The sequence below is a fragment of the Mandrillus leucophaeus genome, unplaced genomic scaffold (assembly GCF_000951045.1).
Source record: "Mandrillus leucophaeus isolate KB7577 unplaced genomic scaffold, Mleu.le_1.0 Scaffold949, whole genome shotgun sequence".
Taxonomy (NCBI): Eukaryota; Metazoa; Chordata; class Mammalia; order Primates; family Cercopithecidae; genus Mandrillus; species Mandrillus leucophaeus.
In genome coordinates, this window is record NW_012110352.1 from 1,183,117 (window position 1) to 1,205,323 (window position 22,207).

Sequence of the window (22,207 nt, forward strand, 5' to 3'; positions counted from 1 at the left end):
CTCAAGGATCTAGAACCAGAAATACCATTTGACCCAGAATCCCATTACTGGGTATATACTAAAGGATTGTAAATTATTCTGCTATAAAGACACATGCACATGTATATTTATTGAGGCACTGTTCACAATAGCAAAGACTTGGAACCATCCCAAATGCCCAACAATGATACACTGAATAAAGAAAATGTGGCACATATACACCATGGAATACTATGCAGCCATAAAAACGGATGAGTTCATGTCCTTTGCAGGGATATGGATGAAGGTGGAAACCATCATTCTCAGCAAATTAAGACAAGAACAGAAAACCAAACACCGCATGTTCTCACTAATAAGTGGGAGTTGAACAATGAGCACACATGGACACAAGGAGGGGAACATCCCACACTGGGTGCCTGTCAGCAGGTTGGGGGCTAGGAGAGGAATAGCATTAGGAGAAATACCTAATGTAGATGATGGGTTGATGGGTGCAGCAAACCACGATGGCACGTATATACCTATGTAACAAACCTGCACGATCTGCAAATGTATCCCAGAACTTAAACGTATAATATAATGAAATAAAATAAAATAAAAAATAATCCCATTAAGCCCTGCTATTGATTAGCTACACTTTTTTTTTAGTGTTTTCTCTAAGGTCTATAACATACAACATTAACTTACTACAATCTACCTTCAAATGATGCTACATGCATCATTTGCTACATGCATCATTGAACCTTCAAATGAACTACATGCATCTTCATGTATGTAGTGTAAGAATTTTAGAACAGTGTATTTCCATATCCCCTTCAGTCATCGTGCTATTTTTTCCATAACACTTTACTTCTATATAAACTATAAACTCCACGATATATTTTCACTATTTCTGATCTAAAAGAAAAATGAGAAAATATATTTTATTTTACCCACCTATTTACTATTTCTAGTGCTTTATCTTCCTTTATTTAGATCAAAATTTCTATCAGGTGTTACACGTTTTCTGCCTGAAGAACTTCCTTTAATATTTTTCATTGTGTAGGTCTGGTGGTGATGAAATCGCTCAGCTTTTGTCTTTATTTCGCCTTTATTTTTAAAAGTTATATTCACTGTGTATAGAATTCTAAGTTTACAGGTTTTGTTTTTGTTTTTTTTTTTTTTGACAGAATCTCACTCTCACCCAGGCTGGAGTGCAGTGGTGTAATTTTGGCTCACTGCAACCTCCGCCTCCTGAATTCAAGCAATTCTCCTGCCTCAGCCTCCCAAGTCACTAGTAATACAGGCATGCTCCATGATTATATAATTTCTTAAGAGACATCTGCTGTAATGCTTGTCTTTGCTCCTTTGTGACTTATGTGTATTTTTTTCTTTTCTCTTCCGCTTCTTTTAAGATTTCGTTTATCCTGGTTTTCAGTGGTGTGTGTGTGCGTGTGTGTGTGCATTTAATGATGTTTTTGTCTTCTTGTTCTATTATTTTAAGAGGAGTGCACCATGATTGTTATGTGCATCAACTGCTCTTTTAAAATCTACCAGGTTATTTACCTTTTTAATATTATATTATATTATATGTTATATACATTCATGATTGTTATTATATTCTTAGTGGAATGTCCACTTATCATCCTATATATTCTATATTGTCCCTATTTACCTTTACTTATAGTTTTTACCTTAAATTCTATTTACTTCATATGAATATTGCTATACCACTTTTCTCGTGGTTAGTATATATCAGGTATATATTTTGCCATTCCTTTATTTTTAACCTTTCATATAATTTTGCTTAAGTATGTCTCTCTCTTAAAAAATTTTCTTTGAGATGGGTTCTCACTCTGTTGCCCAGGCTGAAGTGCAGTGGCTATTCACAGACATGATCATAGCACACTACGGTCTCAAACTCCTGGGCTCAAGTGATCCTTCTGCCTCAGCTTCCTGAGTAGCTAGGACTATAGGTGCATGCCACTGCACCAGGCTGAAGTGTGTCTCTTATATGTAGGATGTAACTGGATTAATTTTTAAGATTGAAATATGAAAGTTTAATACATTTACATTTATTGAAATTGTTGATAATTCAGAATTATCTCAGCTATATTATTTTGTGTATTATCTTAAAAAGAAGAGAGTGATGGAGTCCCATTATGTTGCCCAGACTGGTCTTGAACTCCTGACCTCAAGTAATCTTCCTGTCTCAGACTCCCCAAGTGCAGGAATCACAGACATAAGCCACCATTCCCAGCCCATGTTTTATCTCAATCAAGCCTTTTCTTTGCTTTTTCTCCTTTTTTCTATTTTACTGCCCTGAAAAATTTTTCATAATTCCTCCTCTTTTTTTCTGTGCTGCTTCAGAAGTTATACATTCTATCCTATTCTTTCAGCTCGATCTTAAATTTTTTAACTCACATGTTTAAATTTACAAAGTCTGCAGTATATAAATCTCTACTATTTTCCATAAAGATACAATGATCTTAGAATGCTTTAATTCTCATCTTTCCATCCATTTGACCTTAAATAGTATTTTCATTCTACTTTGTTTCAAATCCCATGAAATAATGCATTATCATCGTTATTAATTTCTACTGAACATATTTATTTATACTTACCAATATTTTACTAACTTCTTTGCTTACCATTGCTTCTTACATTCTGATACTTCCTTTTGGTTTGCTTTTCCGTCTCTCAGAATTCTTTAGTAATTCATTCATTGAGACTCTACAAGTAATAACTCTTTTAGTCTCTGACTATCTGAAAATACCTGTATTTCACCTTCACTCTTGCTTGATTGTTTAGGTAGACATAAAATTCCAGGTTAGGAATTATCTTAACACTTTGAAGACATTTCACTGTCTAAAGCATTATTATTTTTGGGAAATTTTTCCATCTAATTTTGTTTTCTTTGTTGATGAATCTGTCTTTTATCTCTGCTAGTTTTAAGAATGTTTATCTTTGATGCTCTACGGTTCATTATCATGGTCTGTATCATTTATCACATATTATATGTCTAGATACAGATTATTTTTATTCTACTCAGAATTCACTGTGATCCTTCAATTTAAAAAATTCATATATGTGTATATATAAAAATATATATATATATATAAAATTTTGAAAAAATACCCTCTTCAAATACTGCTTCTTTCTATCTCTGTTCTGTCCTCCTGAACCTTTATTGATAAAAATGGAACTTTCTCATCCTATCCACCATGTCTCTCAACTTATATTTTACCTTTCTAAACTCTTTACCACTCTCTGGTGTGATTTCCTAAGTATCTCCAAACACACTAAATTATTTCTTCATCTGCATTTATCTATTATTCTACTCATCGTCTACTGATAAGTGTGTGCATGGATACCTTTTTCACATATGTCAGTTTTTTCTTCATATTGATCTGTTTCCGACTTACTGATTTTTATTTATTCCTTTAACTTTTTAAATGTGTTTATTTTAGAGCTGGATATAGTGGCTCAAACCTGTAATCCTAGCACTTTGGGAGGCTGAGGCTGGAGGATCACTTGAGGCCAGGAGTTTGAGATCAACCTGGGAAACATAGTGAGACACTATCTCTATAAAAAAATTATAAAAATAATAAAAATAGGTTTAAAAGCCTCTTTCTGATTGGCCTAGTATTTCTACTTCCTGGGGTATAAATTCTTCCATGTGTTACATCTGATCACATTGCCTTTCAGTAGTAGCTCATTTCCTTTGGAAGTTTGTAATTTTTAACCATGAATCCATTTTCTGTAGACATTGTTTTCCAAGGGAATCCCAAGCACCCTAGGTTACAAGAAATCTCTTTTAGGAAGTTTCACAACTGCCTTTGTCTAGACCTTAGGGTCTTGATTTCACTGATTTTGGACCAGATATTAGTGTTAACTCCTTAGTTCAGTAGCCTCACCATTTTAATCATGTGAACTGCAACCACACTTCCATGCTGCACAGGTCTGGGATTCCACTTTCTCTCAGATGACTTTTTCTCACCCATTGCCCAGGAGATACAGAAAGCTCTTTGATACCTCTCCACATTGATGGTCACAATTTTTCTGCCCTTCTGCAAACTTGCAACTTTACATTAGTTTTACTTCTTCATAAGTAGGAGGCCTGTGGTCTGGACTCTCCTTCCCATGTAGTTATTATACCCCAGCCCATGAAAATTAAGGCCTCTATCTAGTTCTGAGATGTCCTTGAACATTTTTAGTTTTGGATCCTACTCACTATTAAATTTAAATTCCTTTTTCGTTTCTGGCACCTGGTGATTTTTCATTCTTGTTTAGAGCTTGATTATACACTTATATTATAATGTTTTTCTTTTGTTTTGGGTTTTCAATTGGCCAGATTTACCATAAGGCAATCCCTCTTTTTGCTACTGGTCTGTCAGGCTAGTCTTGGATTTATTTCTTTCTCTAGCCTAAGACTCAATCAATTATATCTTTCAACTTTAGTTAGCAAGTGAATGATTAACTACATCTAAACAAGAGCTTTCTCCAAAACAGCATGGAATAGGAAGGAAAACATGAGATTAATTTCAAATAACCACTCCCTGTGGGATAAACAAAATGTGTCCATAAAGCCTAGCACAGTGCCTGACACATAAATGCTCAATAAATGGCTGGTACTATTATTATATAATTGTGAGAAGTACCATATTATCTTCTACAGGTAAAAGGGAGGGGATAATCTTAGCAGATGCTAATATAGAAATCTTTATGAAGTTTAATCACCAAGTTGACAAGCTGAAGAATAGAATTTAATTGCTTTCTTGGATATTAAACAGAGAATCACAAAACCTGGGAACAATTATGGTTTTCTCCTTCATTTTTACAATTTAGAGTCCAGGCAAGATCTATTGTCTGAGGAACATTTTTTTATTTCAAATTATGCTTAGCTGGGAAAAAATAATATTTTTCTCCCTAAGTCCCCAAATTATATTTTTTACTGAAATCATCTAAAGTGCTCATTGAAACTTTTGGACAAAGTATTCAGCCTTATAGAGAATAATCAATCTAGAATATGACATGAGAAATGAATAAAAATCTATTATTAACTAACCCACATACATAAATCTAATAGGTAAGCACAGATGGGTATTATGTTTCTAAAAAGACTTAAAATGTTTAGAATGGACTTGTTCACAATGCCCCAATTTTATATCATGTAACAATCAACAAAAGTCATATTTAAATACTTTGGAAAAGTTCATTGAGACATCAACTTTAACAAGGTAGTATTCAATAAAACGACAGTATCACTTTTGTCTAGGTGGAGGATGAAAACAAAATAACACCAAAAGCAAAGCAAGGAAATAAGGTGCTAAAAAGTCTAATCCAGAGAGATGATACCTAAGATCTGACTTAAACCAAACCACCCTATGGACACCCCATCAGAAAAAAATTGTATTACAAAATCACCTCGGAAATGAGGCCAAAGTTCAAACCAGTCAACCCAATAGCAAAGAAAGAAGATACAATTTACTTTTAAGAGATATCCATATTTGTTGTCAATTAAAAATTAAACTTCCTACTTATTCTTCTGTTAAAAATAGTACATTTGAAGAGATATGCTATTACTAATGAAACAAACTGATAAGTATAAGTTTGTTTATAATTACTTTCACTTTTGGGATGATACCAAATTGATCAGTACATTTTTGACAGTGACCTAAGCTAATATTACTATATGCAAAGCATACATTCTAAGCTCGTATTACTTGTGCTTAGTAATTAAATAGTAATCTTCATAGAATAATGTTTCATAAAGTTTTCATAAATAATGGCAACAAACAGTAACATACGGTTGAAGATGCTTGGCATGCCTGGTTTAATTCCCTTTGTTTGTACAGAAGCTCCTGGTTGAGGTACAGCAACTCTATGAAGGATAAGAAGAGTATAACCAATCATTATAAAAAGAGCCTCAAATGAAAAACAAATCAATTGGTTCTATTCAGAATTTATTCTAATTCAATAAATTTAGAAAATATACAGGTAAAGTTTGTTGAATAATACATTTAAATACACTAATAATTATGAAAAATATCCATATATAAAACAACTCAAATACTGCAATAGATTGAAATTTTAAGGACTATTCCATAAAATGGAGCATTAATTTTATTAAATATTAACTGAAGATAATATTTTTATTCTTTATGACAGAAATTTAAAATTTACTGCATGCACGGCAAACGAAATAATCAAAGTGAAGAGACAACCCACAGAATGGGAGAAAATATTTGCAAACTACTCATCTGACAAGGGATTAATAACCAGAATATATAAGGAGCTCAAACAAAACTGTAAAGGAAAAAAGCTAATAATTTGATGAAAAATGGGGAAAATATTTGACATTTTTATGAGAAATGAAATTTCTCTAATAGACATTTCTCAAAAAAGACAAACAAATGGCAAACAGGTATATGAAAAGGTGCTCAACATCACTGATCATCAGAGAAATCCAAATCAAAACTATAATGAGATATCATCTCATCCCAGTAAAAATGGCTTAAATCCAAAAGACAGGCAAATAACAAATGCTGACAAGAATGTGGAGAAAGGGAAAACCCTGTATAATGTTGGCAGGAATGTAAGTTAGTATATCCACTATGGAGAAAAGTTTGGAGATTTCTACAAAAATTAAAAATTGAGCTACCATATAATTGAGCATAGATACCCAAAAGAAAGAAAATCAGTATATCAAAGAGATAGCTGTACTTCCATATTTGTTGCAGCAGCTTTTACAATAGCTAAGGTTTGGAAGCAACCTAAGAGTCCATCAACAGATGAATGGACAAAGAAAATGTGGTACATATACACAATGGAGTACTATTAGGCATAAAATGAATAAGATCCTGTCATTTGCAATGACATGGATGGAACTGAAGATCATTGTGTTAAGTGGAAATAAGATAGGCACAGAAACATAAACATTGCATGTTCTCACTTATTTGTGAGAGTTAAAAATTAAAACAGCCCAACTCATGGAGATAGAGAGTAGAAGAAGAATGGTTACCAGAGGCTGGGAAAGGGAGTGGGGGAGTTTGGGAGAGGTATGGATGGTTAATAGGTACAAAAATATAGAAAGATTGAATAAGTCCTACTATTTGATAGCACAACTGGGTGACTATAGTCCATAATAACTTCACTGTACATTTTAAAATAACTAAAAGACTGTGTAATTTGTTTGTAACACAAAGGATAAATGCTTGAGGGGATGGATACCCCATTCTCCATGATGTGATTATTATGCATTGTATGCCTGTATCAAAACATCTCATGTACTTCATGAATATGTGTACCTAACATATACTTACAAAAATTAAAAATAAATAAGTAAAAATAAAATAAATGCAATGGCCTAGTTTTTATGTTTTCTTTGTTCAAAAATTATGGAAAACAATCTGGCCTGCCTTTCCAATTTCGGTTCATAGTTTTTTATTAGCCCCATGGTGCTTTAAACCTTCATGCTTTTCTTTCTGCCTGGAACAATCCTATGTCCCTTTCATTTACCTGGTTAACTCTTACTCATCCTTCAAGATTTAGCTCCAGCATGATTTCCTACAAGAAGCTTCCCCTGATCTCTTGCCAAGGCTAACTGCCCCTTGTATATGCTATTATAGTACTGTGAATAAACTTCTATCGTGGCATTCACCATATCATACTGAAATTACAGGTTTAAAAGTCTGTCTCTTTCACCAGACTTAGCTCTCTACGAAAGTATGAACTCATCCTTATCAGTTACATCTGCTATGACCCTATTTCCAAATAAGGTCATATTCAGAAGACCTGAGGGTTAGGACTTCATCATATGAATTTTGTGGGGACACAATTCAACCCATAAGTCTGCCCTCTGGTCCCACAAAATTCCTGTCCTTCTCATATGCAAAATAGGTTCACCCCATCACTACATCCCCAAAAGTCTTATCCCATAGCAGCAAAATCCATTGATCTGTTGTTTATAAGAAACATACTTTACCTATAAAGATATATGTAAACTGAAAATAAACGGATGGGAAAAGATATTCCATGTCAAGGGAAACCAAAAAAACCATAGGAGTAGCTATCTTTATATCAGACAAAATCAATTTCGAGACAAAAACAATAAGAAGAGACAAAGAAGGTCACTATATAATGATAAAAGAGTCAATCCAGCAAGACAATATAACAATTTTAAATACGTATGCACTCAACACTAGAGCACCCAGATACATAAACCAAATATTATTAGAGCTAAAGGGACAGATAGGCTGCAGTACAATAATAGCTAGAGACTTCAACACCCCACTTTCAGCACTGGACAAATCTAGATAGAAAATCAACAAAGAAATATTGGACTTAATCTGCACTGTAGATCAAATGGATCTAATAGATATTTACAGAACATGTAATCCAACAGCTGCAGAATACACATGCTTTTCCTCAGCACGTGGATCATTCTGAAGGATAGATCATACGTTAGGTCACAAAACAAGTCTTAAAACATTCAAATAAACAAATAATATCCAGCATCTTTTGTGTTCACAATGGAAGAAAACTAGAAATTAATAACAAGAATGATTTTTGGAAACTATACAAATACATAGAAATTAAACAGCATGCTCTTCAATTACCAATGTGTCAATGAAGAAATTAAGAAGAAAATTGAAAAATTTCTCGAAGCAAATGAAAATAGAAAAAAAACATAACAAAACCTAAGGGATACAGCAAAAGCAGGAGTAAGAGGGACGTTTACAGCTATAAGTGCTTCCAACAAAAAAGAACAAAAAAGTCAAATAAGCAACCTAATGATGCATCTTAAAGAATTAGAAAGGCAAGAGCAAAACAAACCCAAATTAGTGGAAGAAAACAAGATCAGAGCATAAATAAATAAAATTGAAATGAGAAAATCAATACAAAAGATCAATGAAGCAAAAAGCTGCTTTCTTGAAAAGTTAAACAAAACTTACATTTCACCAGACTATGAAAAAAAGAGAGAAGATCCAAATAAATAAAATTAGAAATGCAAAAGGAGCTTTTACAACTGATACTGCAGAAATTCAGAGGTTCATTAGTGGCTACTATGTACAACTATATGCCAATGAAATGGAAAATTTAGAAGAAATGGACAAATTCCTAGACACATACAACCTACCAAGATTGAACCAGGAAGAAATCCAAAACCTGAACAGACCAATAACAAGTAATGAGATGGAAGTTGTAATAAAAAGTCTCCCAGTAAAGAAAAGCCTGGGATCCAATGGCTACATTGATGAATTCTACCAAACATTTAAGGAAGAGCTAATATTAATCCTCCTCAAACTATTCAAAAAAATGGAGGAGGAAGGAATACTTCCAAACTCATTCTGCAAGGCCAATATTACCTTATAACAAAACCAGACAAAGACACATCCATAAAAGAAAACTACAGGTCAATATCTCTGAGGAATTTTGATGCAAAAATCCTCAACAAAATACTAGCAAACCAAATTCAACAATATATTAGAATGATCTCTTATCATGACCAAGTGAGATTTATCCCTGGGATGCCAAGATGGTTCAACATATCAACAGAATAAAGGATCAAAACCATACAATCATTTCAATTGATGCTGAAAAAACATTTGATAAAATTCAATATCCTTTCATGATAAAAACCCTCAAAAAGCTGTGGATAGAAGGAATGTACTTCAACATAATAAAAACCATATATGAAAGACCCACAACTAGCATCATACTGAATGGGGAAAAACTGATAGCCTTTCCTCAGATCTGGAAGACAACAAGGATGCACACTTTCACCCCCGTTATTAAACACAGTACTGGAAGTCCTAGCTAAAGCAATCAGACAAGAGAAAGAAATAAAGGGCATCCAACTTGGAAAGGAAGAAGTCAAATAATCCTTGTTTGCAGAGTATATGATTTTATATTTGGACAAACTTAAAGACTCCACAAGAAAACTATTAGAACTCGTAAACTCACTAAACTTGCAGGATACAAAATCAACATACAAAAATCAGTAGCATTTCTCTATGCCCAAAGTGAAAAATGTGAAAAAGAAATAAAAAAGTAATCCCATTTACAACAGCCACACATAAAATTAAATACCTAGGAATGAACATAACCAAACAAGTGAAAGATGTCTATAATGAAAACTATAAAACACTGATGAAAGAAATTGAAGAGGACATTCAAAAATGGAAAAATACTGTATGATCATGTATTAGAAGAATCAATTTATTACAATGTCTATACTGCTGAAAGCAATCTACATATTCAATGCAATCCCTGTCAAAATACCAATGACATTCTTCACAGAAATAGAAAATACCATCCTAAAATTTAGATGGAACCACAAAAGACCCAGAATAGCCAAAGCTATCCTAATCAACGTATGCAAATCAATGTGATATATCATATCAACAGAATAAAGGATCAAAACCATACAATCATTTCAATTGATCAACACACAAATCCACACACCTAAAGTGAACTAATTTTTAACAAAGGTGTCAAGAACATACACTGGGGTAAAGACAGTCTTTCCAATAAATGGTGCTGGGAAAACTGGATATCCATATTCAGAAGAATGAAACTATACCCCTATCTCTCGCCATATACAAAAATCAACTCAAAATGGATTAAAGACCTGAATCTAATACATCAAGATATGAAACTGCTACAAGAAAACATTGGGGAAAATCTACAGGACATTGGTCTGGGCAAATATTTCTTGAGTAATACCCCACAAGAACAGGCAACCAAAGCAAAAATGGACAAATAGAATAATATCAAGGTAAAAAGCTTCTGCACAGCAAAGGAAACAATCAACAAAGTGAAGAGACAACCCACAGAATGGGTGGAAATACTTGCAAACTACCCATCTGACAAGGGATTATTAATAACCAGAATATATAAGGAGCTCAAACAACTTTACAGGAATAAATCGAATAATCCAATCAAAAATGGACAAAAGATTTGAATAGACGTTTCTCAAAAGAAGATATACAAATGGCAAACAGGCACATGAAAAGGTGCTCAACATCACTGATCACCAGATAAATGCAAATGAAAATCACACAAGCATTTCATTTGATGCTGAAAAAGACGTTTGATAAAATTCAACATCCCTTCATGACAAAAACCCTCAAAAAGCTGTGGATAGATACCATTTTACCTCAGTTAAAATGGCTTAAATCCAAAATACAGGCAATAACAAATGCTGGTGATGACGTGGAGAAAAGGAACTCTGTACACTGTTGGTGGGAATGTAAATTAGTACAACCACTATGGAGAACAGTTTGGAGGTTCCTCAAAGAAACTGAAAATTGAAATACAATGTGATCCAGCAATCCCACTGTTGGGTATATACCCAGGAGAAAGGAAATCAGTATACCAAAGAGATATTTGCACTCCTATGTTGTTGCAGCACTGTTTATAATAGCTAAGATTTGGAAGCAACCTACATGTCCATCAACAGATGAATGGATAAAGAAAATGTGATACATATACCCAATGGAGTACTATTTAGCCATAACAAATGAGATCCAGTGATTTGCAACAACATGGATGGAACTGGAGATCATTATGTTAAGTGAAATAAGCCAAGCATAGAAATATGAACATTCCATGTTCTCACCTATTTATGGGATCTAAAAATCAAACAATTGAACTCATAAAGGTAGAGTTTAGAAGGACTGTTACCAGAGTCTGGGAAGGGTAGTAGGGGGGTGCGGGGAAGTGAAGATGTTTAATAGGTACAAATAAACAGTTAGAAAGAATGAATAAGACCTACTACTTGATAGCACATCAGAGTGACTATAGTCCATAATAACTTAATTGTACATTTAAATGTAACTAAAAGAGTGTAGTTTGATTGTAATACAAAGGATAAATGCTTGATGGGATGGATACCCCATTGTCCATGATATTCTTATTTCAAATTGTATGCCTGTATCAAAACATCTCATGTACCCCATAAATATATATATACTTACTATGCACCCACAAAAATTAAAAGTTAAAAAATTTTAAAAAATAAATTAAAAATTTTACCTATTACTTATTCACAACCAAAAACTGCTGTGCACCTGGGCACACACTAAAAGATTGGAATTTTTAAAATCTTAAAATCCAAAGTGATTCTGCACTCTGCTTTAGGAGTGTTTGGGCTTTCCTGACACTTTAAAGAAACAAAAACTTCCAGTCATGTACAATTCATAATGTATGGATGTTTTGTAGTAAAGACCCATGCTTAAAAAACTGGTGAGCAAATATAAGCTATAATGTTCTTGTTGTTCAAGAAAATCGAAGAATGACCTTGAGAGTGACACTACCTCCTTGGTTTCAGAGGACAAGGGCTCCCTTTTCAATTCCAAAGGGTGGGTTCATTTCCTTGGTTCTAGAGTGTAGGGCCATCACCCAGGGTTGTAGGAGTGGGGATGTTACCCAAGTGGGCCCAGAGGACATAAGACTGACAAAGAGAATAATTCTGAAGCCTTAAAAACGAATGCAATTTATTTGCCTTGTTAGATTTTGGAGTTGCTTGTGACCCATGATCCCCCTTTTCCTTCCAATTTCTCCCTTTCAGAATGGGAGTGTCTATCCTATACCTATCTCATCACTGTATTCTGGACAGATAACTTGTTTGATTTTATAGGTATACAGATGAGGAAGAATTTTTGCCCCAGGATAAATCAGCCTGATCATGGATGGATGAATTACATCCATATGAGATTTAGATGAGATTTTGGATTAGAATTGATGCTGCTATGGGATAAGACTTTTGGGAATGTTGTGATGGGGTGAATCTATTTTGCATATGAGAAGGACAGGAATTTTGTGGGACCAGAGGGCAGACTTATGGGTTGAGTCGCATCCCCACAAAATTCATATGATGAAGTCCTAACCCTCAGGTCTTCTGAATATGACCTTATTTGGAAATAGGGTCATAGCAGATGTTACTGATAAAGATGAGGTCATACTGGATTAGGGTGGTCCCCTAATCCAATATGACTGGTATCCTTATGAAAAAGGCGAAATTTGGACACAGACACTACACAGAGAGAACTCCATGTGAATATGAAGGCAGAGATTGGGGTGATGCTTCTACAAGTCAAGGAATGTCAAAGATTGTCAGCACACTAAGAGGCTAGGAGAGAGGCATTGAACAGATTCTCTCTCGCATCCGTGAGAGCAGCAATGCTGTTGACATCTTGATCTTGAACTCTATCCTCCAGAAATTTTTTTTTTTTTTCCTTTGAGACAGAGTCTCGCTCTGTCGCCCACGCTGGAGTGCAGTGGCGCAATCTCGGCTCACCGCAAGCTCTGCCTCCCGGGTTCACGCCATTCTCCTGCCTCAGCCTTCCGAGTAGCTGGGACTACAGGCGCCTGCCACCACGCCCGGCTAATTTTTTGTATTTTTAGTAGGGACGGGGTTTCACCGTGTTAGCCAGGATGGTCTTGATCTTCTGACCTCGTGATCCGCCCGCCTTGGCCTCCCAAAGTGCTGGGATTACAGGCGTGAGCCACCGCGCCCGGCGCCTCCAGAACTTTGAGACAACAAATTTCTGTGTTTAAGCCACTCAGTTGTGGTATTTTGTTGTGGGGGCCCTAACAAATTAATACAGCTTCTACGATAATTGCTTATTTTACAGGGTAGAGATAAACCAAAAGAAAAAATATACTTTACATATAATTAATACAAATGACTTACGGATTAGCATGTGGGCCTTGAAGAATTCTTATTTTATTGCTGAGGCTCAAATTTGTAGATGTAGTTTGGAAATACTGAGAATTCACAGGCTCATCATCTTGATGCCGTTTACCATTTCTTTCTTGAATTTCTACTCTAGCTGCTTGAGATGTCGAAGGTCTGTTAGCATTCTAAAACCAATAATTTAAAGAAAACATTTTATGCTAATTCACAAGCATTAATCTCATAAAAGACTACAATTTTAGTTTATTCATTTTTCATAATCAAGAGTTCTGGCAAAACTTTTCAATCATAACAGTGCTTTTATAAAAATGATTAAATCTAATCCATCTGCTAATAAAATATTTTTTAAAAGGAAGACAAACATAAGTCCTTCTTATACTACTATCTGAAAAGCTGGATTAAATACTTATTTCCATATAAATAGGAATAGTCCTAGATATAGTTTTTAAAAAGATAAACTCATGGGAAAAGTTAACTTGTTTGTCTTGATTGGGCCGAGATTCCAGAACTGGCGTCTTCTATAATACTAAACTATGTATTCTAGAAGAGTTATAGAACCTGGGTAAGACTACTATGCCAGATATAGAGAAAACTTCCCATGAAAGCTTTCCTGTAGTACTGGCCTGGACAAAAGGTAGGAAATTAATATAGTCATAGATACCACCTAGAAATTTAAAACACCCATGATAGCCTCAAATTACACTGAGTGCAAAAACAGGATACCAAGTTTTGAGGGCCTTGGGAAATGTCAGAGTCTGTAATCATTATTGGCCTAGTCTGCCCCCAAATAAATGACACAAAAAGGAAACAAACAAAAAACTAAAAATATTAGGTTGGTGCAAAAGGAATTGCGGTTTTTGCCATTACTTTTACAAGCAAAAACCACAAATCCTTTTGCACCAACCTAATGTTTTCTCTTAGGCTTACATTATTAAGAGTCAATACACGTGAGTTCTGAATAAAATGTAAAAGGTACCAATTGCAATCATGATCACAGTGCTTTCAGAGAAATACTATTAATTCTCTGGCACCATACCCGAAGTGTTTCTGATGCTGAGGCACTTTCAGTCGCACTGCTATGGGGGATATACTTTATAGCAGTAATTATCCCCTGAATTGCAATGCGCTTTTGTTCCCTATACTGCAAGTCTTCAATCTCCTTCCTGACTTCACTTATAGCTGTCAAGAGCGACTCAACTGCAAAAGAGTAAGTCCAAGAAAATTGTAAGTTTTAAAGAACTGAAATGATAAAAATAAGAATTAGATTTGCAATGTAATTTCACAACACAAAATTATAAACTTACTACATTAACTTAACTGTGAGACACTGTGTTTATATCTGGCATCCTTTTATATAATTTTGTGAAATAGGCAAAATACTTTTATCAGTTAAATTTGAATACAGGCTTCCTCTCTGTACCCTTCATTTGCAAAATAAATTTTGCATATTAAATGCAATTTACATATTATATTTCAAACTATAAAGTGTTGCCTAGTCACTGCATAGAAAAACACATTTTAATTATTTCAAACACTATTACATATTGTTAGCATTATGATGTATAAGAGGATGCCAATATTTAGATGATGATAGGTCAGCATTTTAAAGTTTCTCTTTTTTTCCAAAATCGTGCAATTATCTCATAGCTTTTTTAAAAAGAACACGCTTGTGTTAAACTTTTCAACTGTCATATATTAATTCTACTAAAAAGTATATTAATAGTAGGCTTTTCATCAGTACTTCAATTCCAAATTCAGCATCTCATTTATTTTGGCATCATTTTATATTTAAAGGTAGCACTCAATTTTGTTAAACACAATATATATCATTCCACAGTAGCACAATACAGTTGTCAGTATCTGAATATCAAATTACCCAGTGTCTCCTTTAGATATGTTTAGTCTTTCTGTAGAACATCTTAGTAATTGAGATCTACACCAAGGTCAGATGTGTTCTCAATGACATTAAATCAAGATATTTATAGGCTGATCATCCCTTCTCTGATATACAGGACCAGAATACTTCAGATTTTGATTTTTTTAAAGTTTGGAATATTTGTATTATACTTATCAATTCAGCTTCCCTAATGCAAAATTCCAAAATCTGAACTGCTCCAATGGGTAGTTCTTTGAGTGTCACTTCAGTACTCAAAAAGGTTCAGGTTTCAGAACATTTCAGATTTCGGACTTTTGGATTAGGAATACTCAACCTATATCTCCAGTTGGTTATCTTCTATGTTTTCTCTTTTCTTCCAGTCTGATAAAATCAAAATATTAATCTTTAAACTACCATGCGAGATATAGGGAAAACTATATAGAAAATACGTGACATGTATTTTTAGATCTGCATTAAGACAAAGCTATTATCGGTGAATGTTGTTAAACTTTAGTTCACTCCCATAAAAGAAAAGAATAAAGATGACTAATTGAAATAGCATAAGCCATATGTATAAAATGTAAACACATTTAGAAGGACTGGCAATTACATTAGTACCTTTAATAGAACTACTATACTTGGAAAATGTCTCTGGCACTGGTGGATAGGGGTAATATCCACCAATAACCATATTCTTCTGTTCCCCGGAATCGGACTTTGTTCTAATCCATTGAATAAAGTTTTTTACCTTGGCATCATACGTATACGGCTGGCCTCTATGACCTCCTCGCGGGAAGGGTAAATCATAAAAAATGAGAAATAAAAATGTCACTGTAACAATATGCATGAATATTTTTGTATAAAAACGGTTTACTATTAAAACAATTCCTCTTTTATTACCAAGAAAAAACAGTCAAGTTCACTTATTCGCTATGTAGCAGATAATTATCCAAAGACAGTAAATAAATCCTAGGAAGGAAATCAGACACACTGTGTATTCGAGTTTAAGTGGACTAAACTGCAGCTAGCTATAGGATGCTAAAAATCACAGGAAGAAGAAAAACTAGCAATTTGAATTTTTTCTAACTATCCAAATCGTTGACATCTTCTGAAATAATCAATTTTTAAACTACGAATTAACCTGAAATTATGCCATCATGTATGAATGAAATGTCCTATGAATACGGCTCAGCATTTAAATTTATGTTCTTAGAGCATACTTAAAAGTGCCATATTCACATCTGATAGTATTTATAAAATAAGATATGCATTGACAAAGATGTATGTTACACCTTTCCTAGGAGTCTTCTTTTAACACATTTCTTAATTACCAACATGGTAACAATCTGGTAAATACCCCACTCCACACTATTTCCTCACTCTCTCATTTGGAAACGTTTTTCTTTAATGTTTTGATCCTATTATTGGAGGAAATAGGGAAAAAATAATATACTTGCAGACAAGTAATGAGACCTCTCTTGTTATATAAATAAAACATAAGATCTTGGGGCTGAAAATCGACACTCATTTTTGTTTTCATTTAGAATTTTAAAATATTGTTAACAGAATCCATATTATGAAACCAGGCCTAACCAGGTCTTCAATCTATCAAGCAATTTATGATTATCTACATTCTATGCCAAGCGGTAATTAAAGTTGACTGAAGGATATAAATGCAATTTTCCACTGAGTCACAAAATCATTGCCTCATTCGTAAGTAATCCATAAGCAACGTATTTCACAGGCCAAAAATTCTTTGCTAAAACACTCTTATAGTAATAAAGGAAGTCAAAATAAAACTATCTTGTAGTTGAATGTTATTATGTAAAAGTTAATATGTACTGAAGAATTCTAGGGAAGAGAAAATATATTTCTAATAATATACACAAAGAAATTACTCACCAGTAATAAACACTCCACTCTCATTTGTCGTGGTGAGGTAAAGCAGTTTAGGTACTTGATTGTCATTTCTGACAACTTTCAACTGTGTACACACAAAATATGCCACTAGAAAACAAAAATATTTATGAAATTACTTTTCCATTTCAAATAGGACATAACAAGATCAGGATCTAACACAATGTTTCTCAAACTTTAATGCACAAAGAAATCACATGGTACCATTGTTAAAATGCAAATTCAGATTCAGTAGGTCTAGGGTGGGGCCTGAGATTCTATATTTCTAATCATCTCCTAGGCAATTATTAGTGCTCCCAGTCCTGGGACCACACTAGGAACAACAAGGATTTAACACTAGTCTGCTTTTTGTGAGAAGCCCCTTTTTTTCGGAAAGTACAACAGCTGCAAGTAACTAAAGTCATTTGTTTGTTGCACAGATAAAGAGTGCAAGTCATTTTAACTGGGCACACAACTGAGTGTGAACAGCGATTTCCAACAGAGAAAAAAAAAGCTTAGTCTCTCCATGATTAACCCTATCTAACACTAAACTCTGAATTACTCTAACTCCTTCCACCAGATAGGGCTTACATATTATTGATTCGTATTTGCTTATGCAAGTTTTTTTTATCTTTTATGTATTTATTTTAATTAGATTTTAAGGCCAATGGCAGGGCTTACATCATCTGTTTATTTTCCTTTCACCTTGCTATGATTATAGGCTAAAAAGAATATCTAAAAATGAGAGTATAATATCTTCAGATTTCAACTACTTTCAACAGTTATCAATTGTTTTTATCTAACAGGCTATTTAATTATTATAGTTTCATTAATCCAACATTATTTTTCATTTTAATCATTATATGTCAAAACACTTACGGTTTTACAAACTAGGAAATGAAGAAATAAACGTAAATTGTTATAATCACACAAAAGTAAGTTCTCATGTGAGAATAAAAATTTCTCCAGAACACAACTGTAAATTCATTTGCTACATCTCATATTTACTAAGTTCTTTATTCTGTAGCAGTGAAAAGGAAGAAAATCTGTTCAAATGCTAAGAAGTATCTTAATTTATATTAAGAATTATCTTAATTTTTCCTTTATTTCAAAAACTACAAACATATGAATATTAATGGCTAAAGTTGTTGATATAGAAATATTAAAGAAACCTCTAAAATATGTCAAGCCAGTAGATCTCATGTTACGTGTTCTTACAGCAATAAAATAAATTTAGAAAAAAATAAAGAAACCTCTAATTCTAAATTCATGGCCACTGAAAATCTGAGAGTCAGATCTAATGCTTTCTAGCTATACGAAATCCAGGAAATTACTTAACCCCTTGGGATGTTTGCTTTCTCACCTGAAAATTTATAACAACATCAACTCTTCAAAAGGTAACTGAGAGCACAAAATGAGATAATATCTATAAGCATCTGGTACACAGTAAACACACAATATTACTTCCCCTTAGTTCTTCACTTTTCTTATGGAAAAAAAAAAGTTATACTACCAAAGAATTTTGGTATTATTCCAGAAGACTCTTAGCCATGCTCTTCTTCATAGGCCTGAAGCCCCCCTAATACTCACCATTAATTTAATGATTTTTTCCGTCACTCTTGGTCAAAAGATAAAAATAAATTGTGACTCTTGTCAACTATTATACTAGAATAAATCTCACCAAGATCCGTATATATGTTTCTTAGAAGGATACATTTCACATTATCACAAGAAATAGAATATGTGTGCTTGGCAAAGTTTCTGTGAGAAATCTTTATCCAAAATTCTTGTTAGCTTGTTGTTTAAAGTGGTCACAAACAAACAAAAAGGAAGCTGGCAATAAAACCCACCTAAATTGAGGCAATAGGATTATCACCAGAAGTCATCACTGCCAATTACTTATGCCCTAAAAGAAGTTATATCAGAGTTTATAGCCCACTCACTTTGGAAGTCCATGCCTTGGTTTGGCCAAAGCTCTCTTTCTGTTTCATCCCCCATAAATTGGGGTGAAGTTTGGTTCTATTCAGATATATTTTTAAAATTTAATCTCACAAGCCTAGGGTGGAATCTAACAAAGCAGAGGTGTATAATACTGTTTTGTATAGAGAATAAAGGGGCAACAGAACAGCCCTATATACAATGTCTAGGTCTCTTGGTGTTCCACAATGTCTATCTTATTGCTGGTTAAAAGAAGTAGTAATAATAATAGATGTAGGCCAGGTGCGGTGGCTCACGCCTGTAATCCCAGCACTTTGGGAGGCCGAGGTGGGCAGATCATCTGAGGTCGAGTTTGAGACCAGCCCAAAGTGGTGAAATCCCATCTCTACTGAAAATATAAAAATTAGCTAGGCATGGTGGTGTGCTCTAGCAGTCCCAGGAACTCAGGAGGCTGAGGCAAGAGAATCATTTGAACCTGGGAGGCGGAGGTTGCAGTGAGCCAAGATCGTGCCACTGCACTCTAGCCTGGGCGACAGAGTGAGACTCCATCTCAAAAAATTAAAAAAAAAAAAAATATATATATATGTGTATATATATATGTAGTAAATATTGGGAGTTTCTTAAATGTTGGCCAAGCATTTAACACAGGTAGCAATTAGTGTTTATTCATGTAATCATTTGGAAAATAATAAAATGTCATACCCTATCTAAAATAGCTTTATATTCTAAATTTAAATAAGGAAATATTCACTGAAACTATTGAAAACTATTATACTTTTTTCCTTATCATAATAGATCTGAAGACTAGACTGTTATATGTAATATGTAATAGGACAAACTTAAAATAATTTCAAATAAATAAAACTAGTGGAAAAAATACTTTTATATCTGAATGAATCCAGGGAAGAAAGTCAATGCCAAAGTAAGCCAAAGTAAAATATTGACCAGCCAGTATAAATAACACCACCAACTTAATATTAACTTAACATTCAACTGGAATCATACTTACAATTGTCATTATGTAATTACATAGTCCACCAATCATCTACCAATTAATGCTATATAAGTCTTCAATGTCTTTAACGGGGTCTACATAATCAATTTCCAAATATATACAAAGGGAATTGACTGCCTATGTTTTAGTCTCACTGAAATTTAAGGATTTTTTAATGTGTGGAATTTTTACAATGAGAATTGATAAGAGGACCTGTTTTCTGAAAAACTGGTTTCAATCCCAAGTTAATTCTGAATAGACAACCAACGGGTGGTTAATGTCTCTAATACCAAATACGATATTAATATAGAAAAGATTTAAACATGCTGTCAGACTGCTTGAATTTGCCAACCGAATGTCACGCTACTTCTGTAAGTCAGTTTACTCTATTTTTTTTAAAGTTAATTCTCCTACTTCCAAACACAGAATAAAAATATTAAAAATTGCTTACTTGGGTAAATATTTTCAAAGATTTCTGGTTGCGATGTTGAAAACAGTTCCACTATAAATGGTTGCTCTGAAGTACCATCAGCAATGTGAATCCAGCGATATGACCAAAAATCTTCACGGTTTTCTATATGGATAGAATATTAAAATAAATGAAGGTAACTGTTATATACATATGAACACAAAATTATTCACTGAAATACTTTTTATGATTTTCAATTTTAAAAGCTTACCTTTCTTTTTTGACCGCTGGACCCTTCCTACAAAAACTAAAAGGCCAATAACATCACAGATGCAATTTCCTGGCATATCATCCAGTTCTGACCTAAAAAAGTAAAATCACTAAATTAATATTTTATTTTTAAACAGTGAAAAAGCATTCTACAATTATTATTTTGAAAATGTATATCTACATAATTGCTATAGCCTAATTCTGGGTACATTTTGAGCACATTATAATGCATTGTTTTTCAGTAACCAAGACTGAAGATTAATATTTAAGACATTTTGCAAGAAACTATTTTACCTTGTGGTAAATCGGTGATTTAACTTTGGCAGTCTCCATTCTGGTTTCACCTGCTTTTCTGGAATGATAATTATATTTGTTGGGGGATCTCGAAGATTCAGGCAGATTTCTGAAAAACAAATATATTACTTTAATATGCTATTTAATACACACCAAAGAATATACATGTATATATATTAAACAGCAAAATAGTAGACTGAACATTTTGAACTCACCACTAAACTCAAGAACTAGATTATTATCAATGTTCTTCTACCTCCATTATCACATCCCCTTATCTCTCCACCACAGTTTAAAAAGTTTAACCACACTTTGAGAACTTTGTGTTCTATCATTTCTTTAACATAAAAAGGGTTTTATCACTTACGTGTTTTTGCCCAGACAAAATGCTATTTGGCTTTGTTTTTGAACTTTATATGAGTGAAATTATATTTGGTATTTTATGACTACTTTTTTCACTCAGCATTATATTAATAAAATTCATAGCAGTTTTCTTGTCATTTCCACAGCTGAATAATGTTCCAGTGTGTTAATATACTACAATTTATTAACTAAAATTTATTTATCCATTATTGTGTTAATGGACATCTGGATTATTTCCAGGTTTTTACTATTATACATAGGATTGTTAAAAAATTTTTGTATATGCCTCCCTGTGCACACAGGCAAGTATTTTTCTAAGGTATTATATGTAGGTGTAGAAATGCTGGATTATATGATATGTAAATGTTCAGCTTTATAGCATAATCCCTAATCATTTTAAGTAATGAGCCTATTTGTGTTTCTACCAGCAATGTGTAAAAATTCCCATTGATACACATCCTCTCCAAACCTTGGTATTGTCAGCTTTCTTTCTCTTTCTTTTCTTTT

At 33.5% G+C, this 22,207-nt stretch overlaps 1 protein-coding gene across 2 annotated transcripts in view; it reads right to left on the reverse strand.

Moving 5' to 3' along the window:
• LOC105532315 (chromosome unknown open reading frame, human CXorf57) overlaps positions 1–22,207 on the reverse strand; it is an 82,805-nt gene that overhangs the window by 39,127 nt on the left and 21,471 nt on the right. The window contains exons 4-11 of one of the 2 annotated variants that reach the window (XM_011970462.1): positions 21,338–21,446; positions 21,045–21,136; positions 20,816–20,938; positions 17,439–17,543; positions 16,155–16,319; positions 14,697–14,857; positions 13,658–13,827; positions 5,766–5,839 (exon numbers count right to left, since the gene is read on the reverse strand). In XM_011970462.1, coding sequence (XP_011825852.1) covers positions 5,766–5,839; positions 13,658–13,827; positions 14,697–14,857; positions 16,155–16,319; positions 17,439–17,543; positions 20,816–20,938; positions 21,045–21,136; positions 21,338–21,446 — 999 coding nt within the window. The remainder of the gene's footprint in view (positions 1–5,765; positions 5,840–13,657; positions 13,828–14,696; positions 14,858–16,154; positions 16,320–17,438; positions 17,544–20,815; positions 20,939–21,044; positions 21,137–21,337; positions 21,447–22,207) is intronic. The other variant, XM_011970463.1, reaches the window with a different exon arrangement.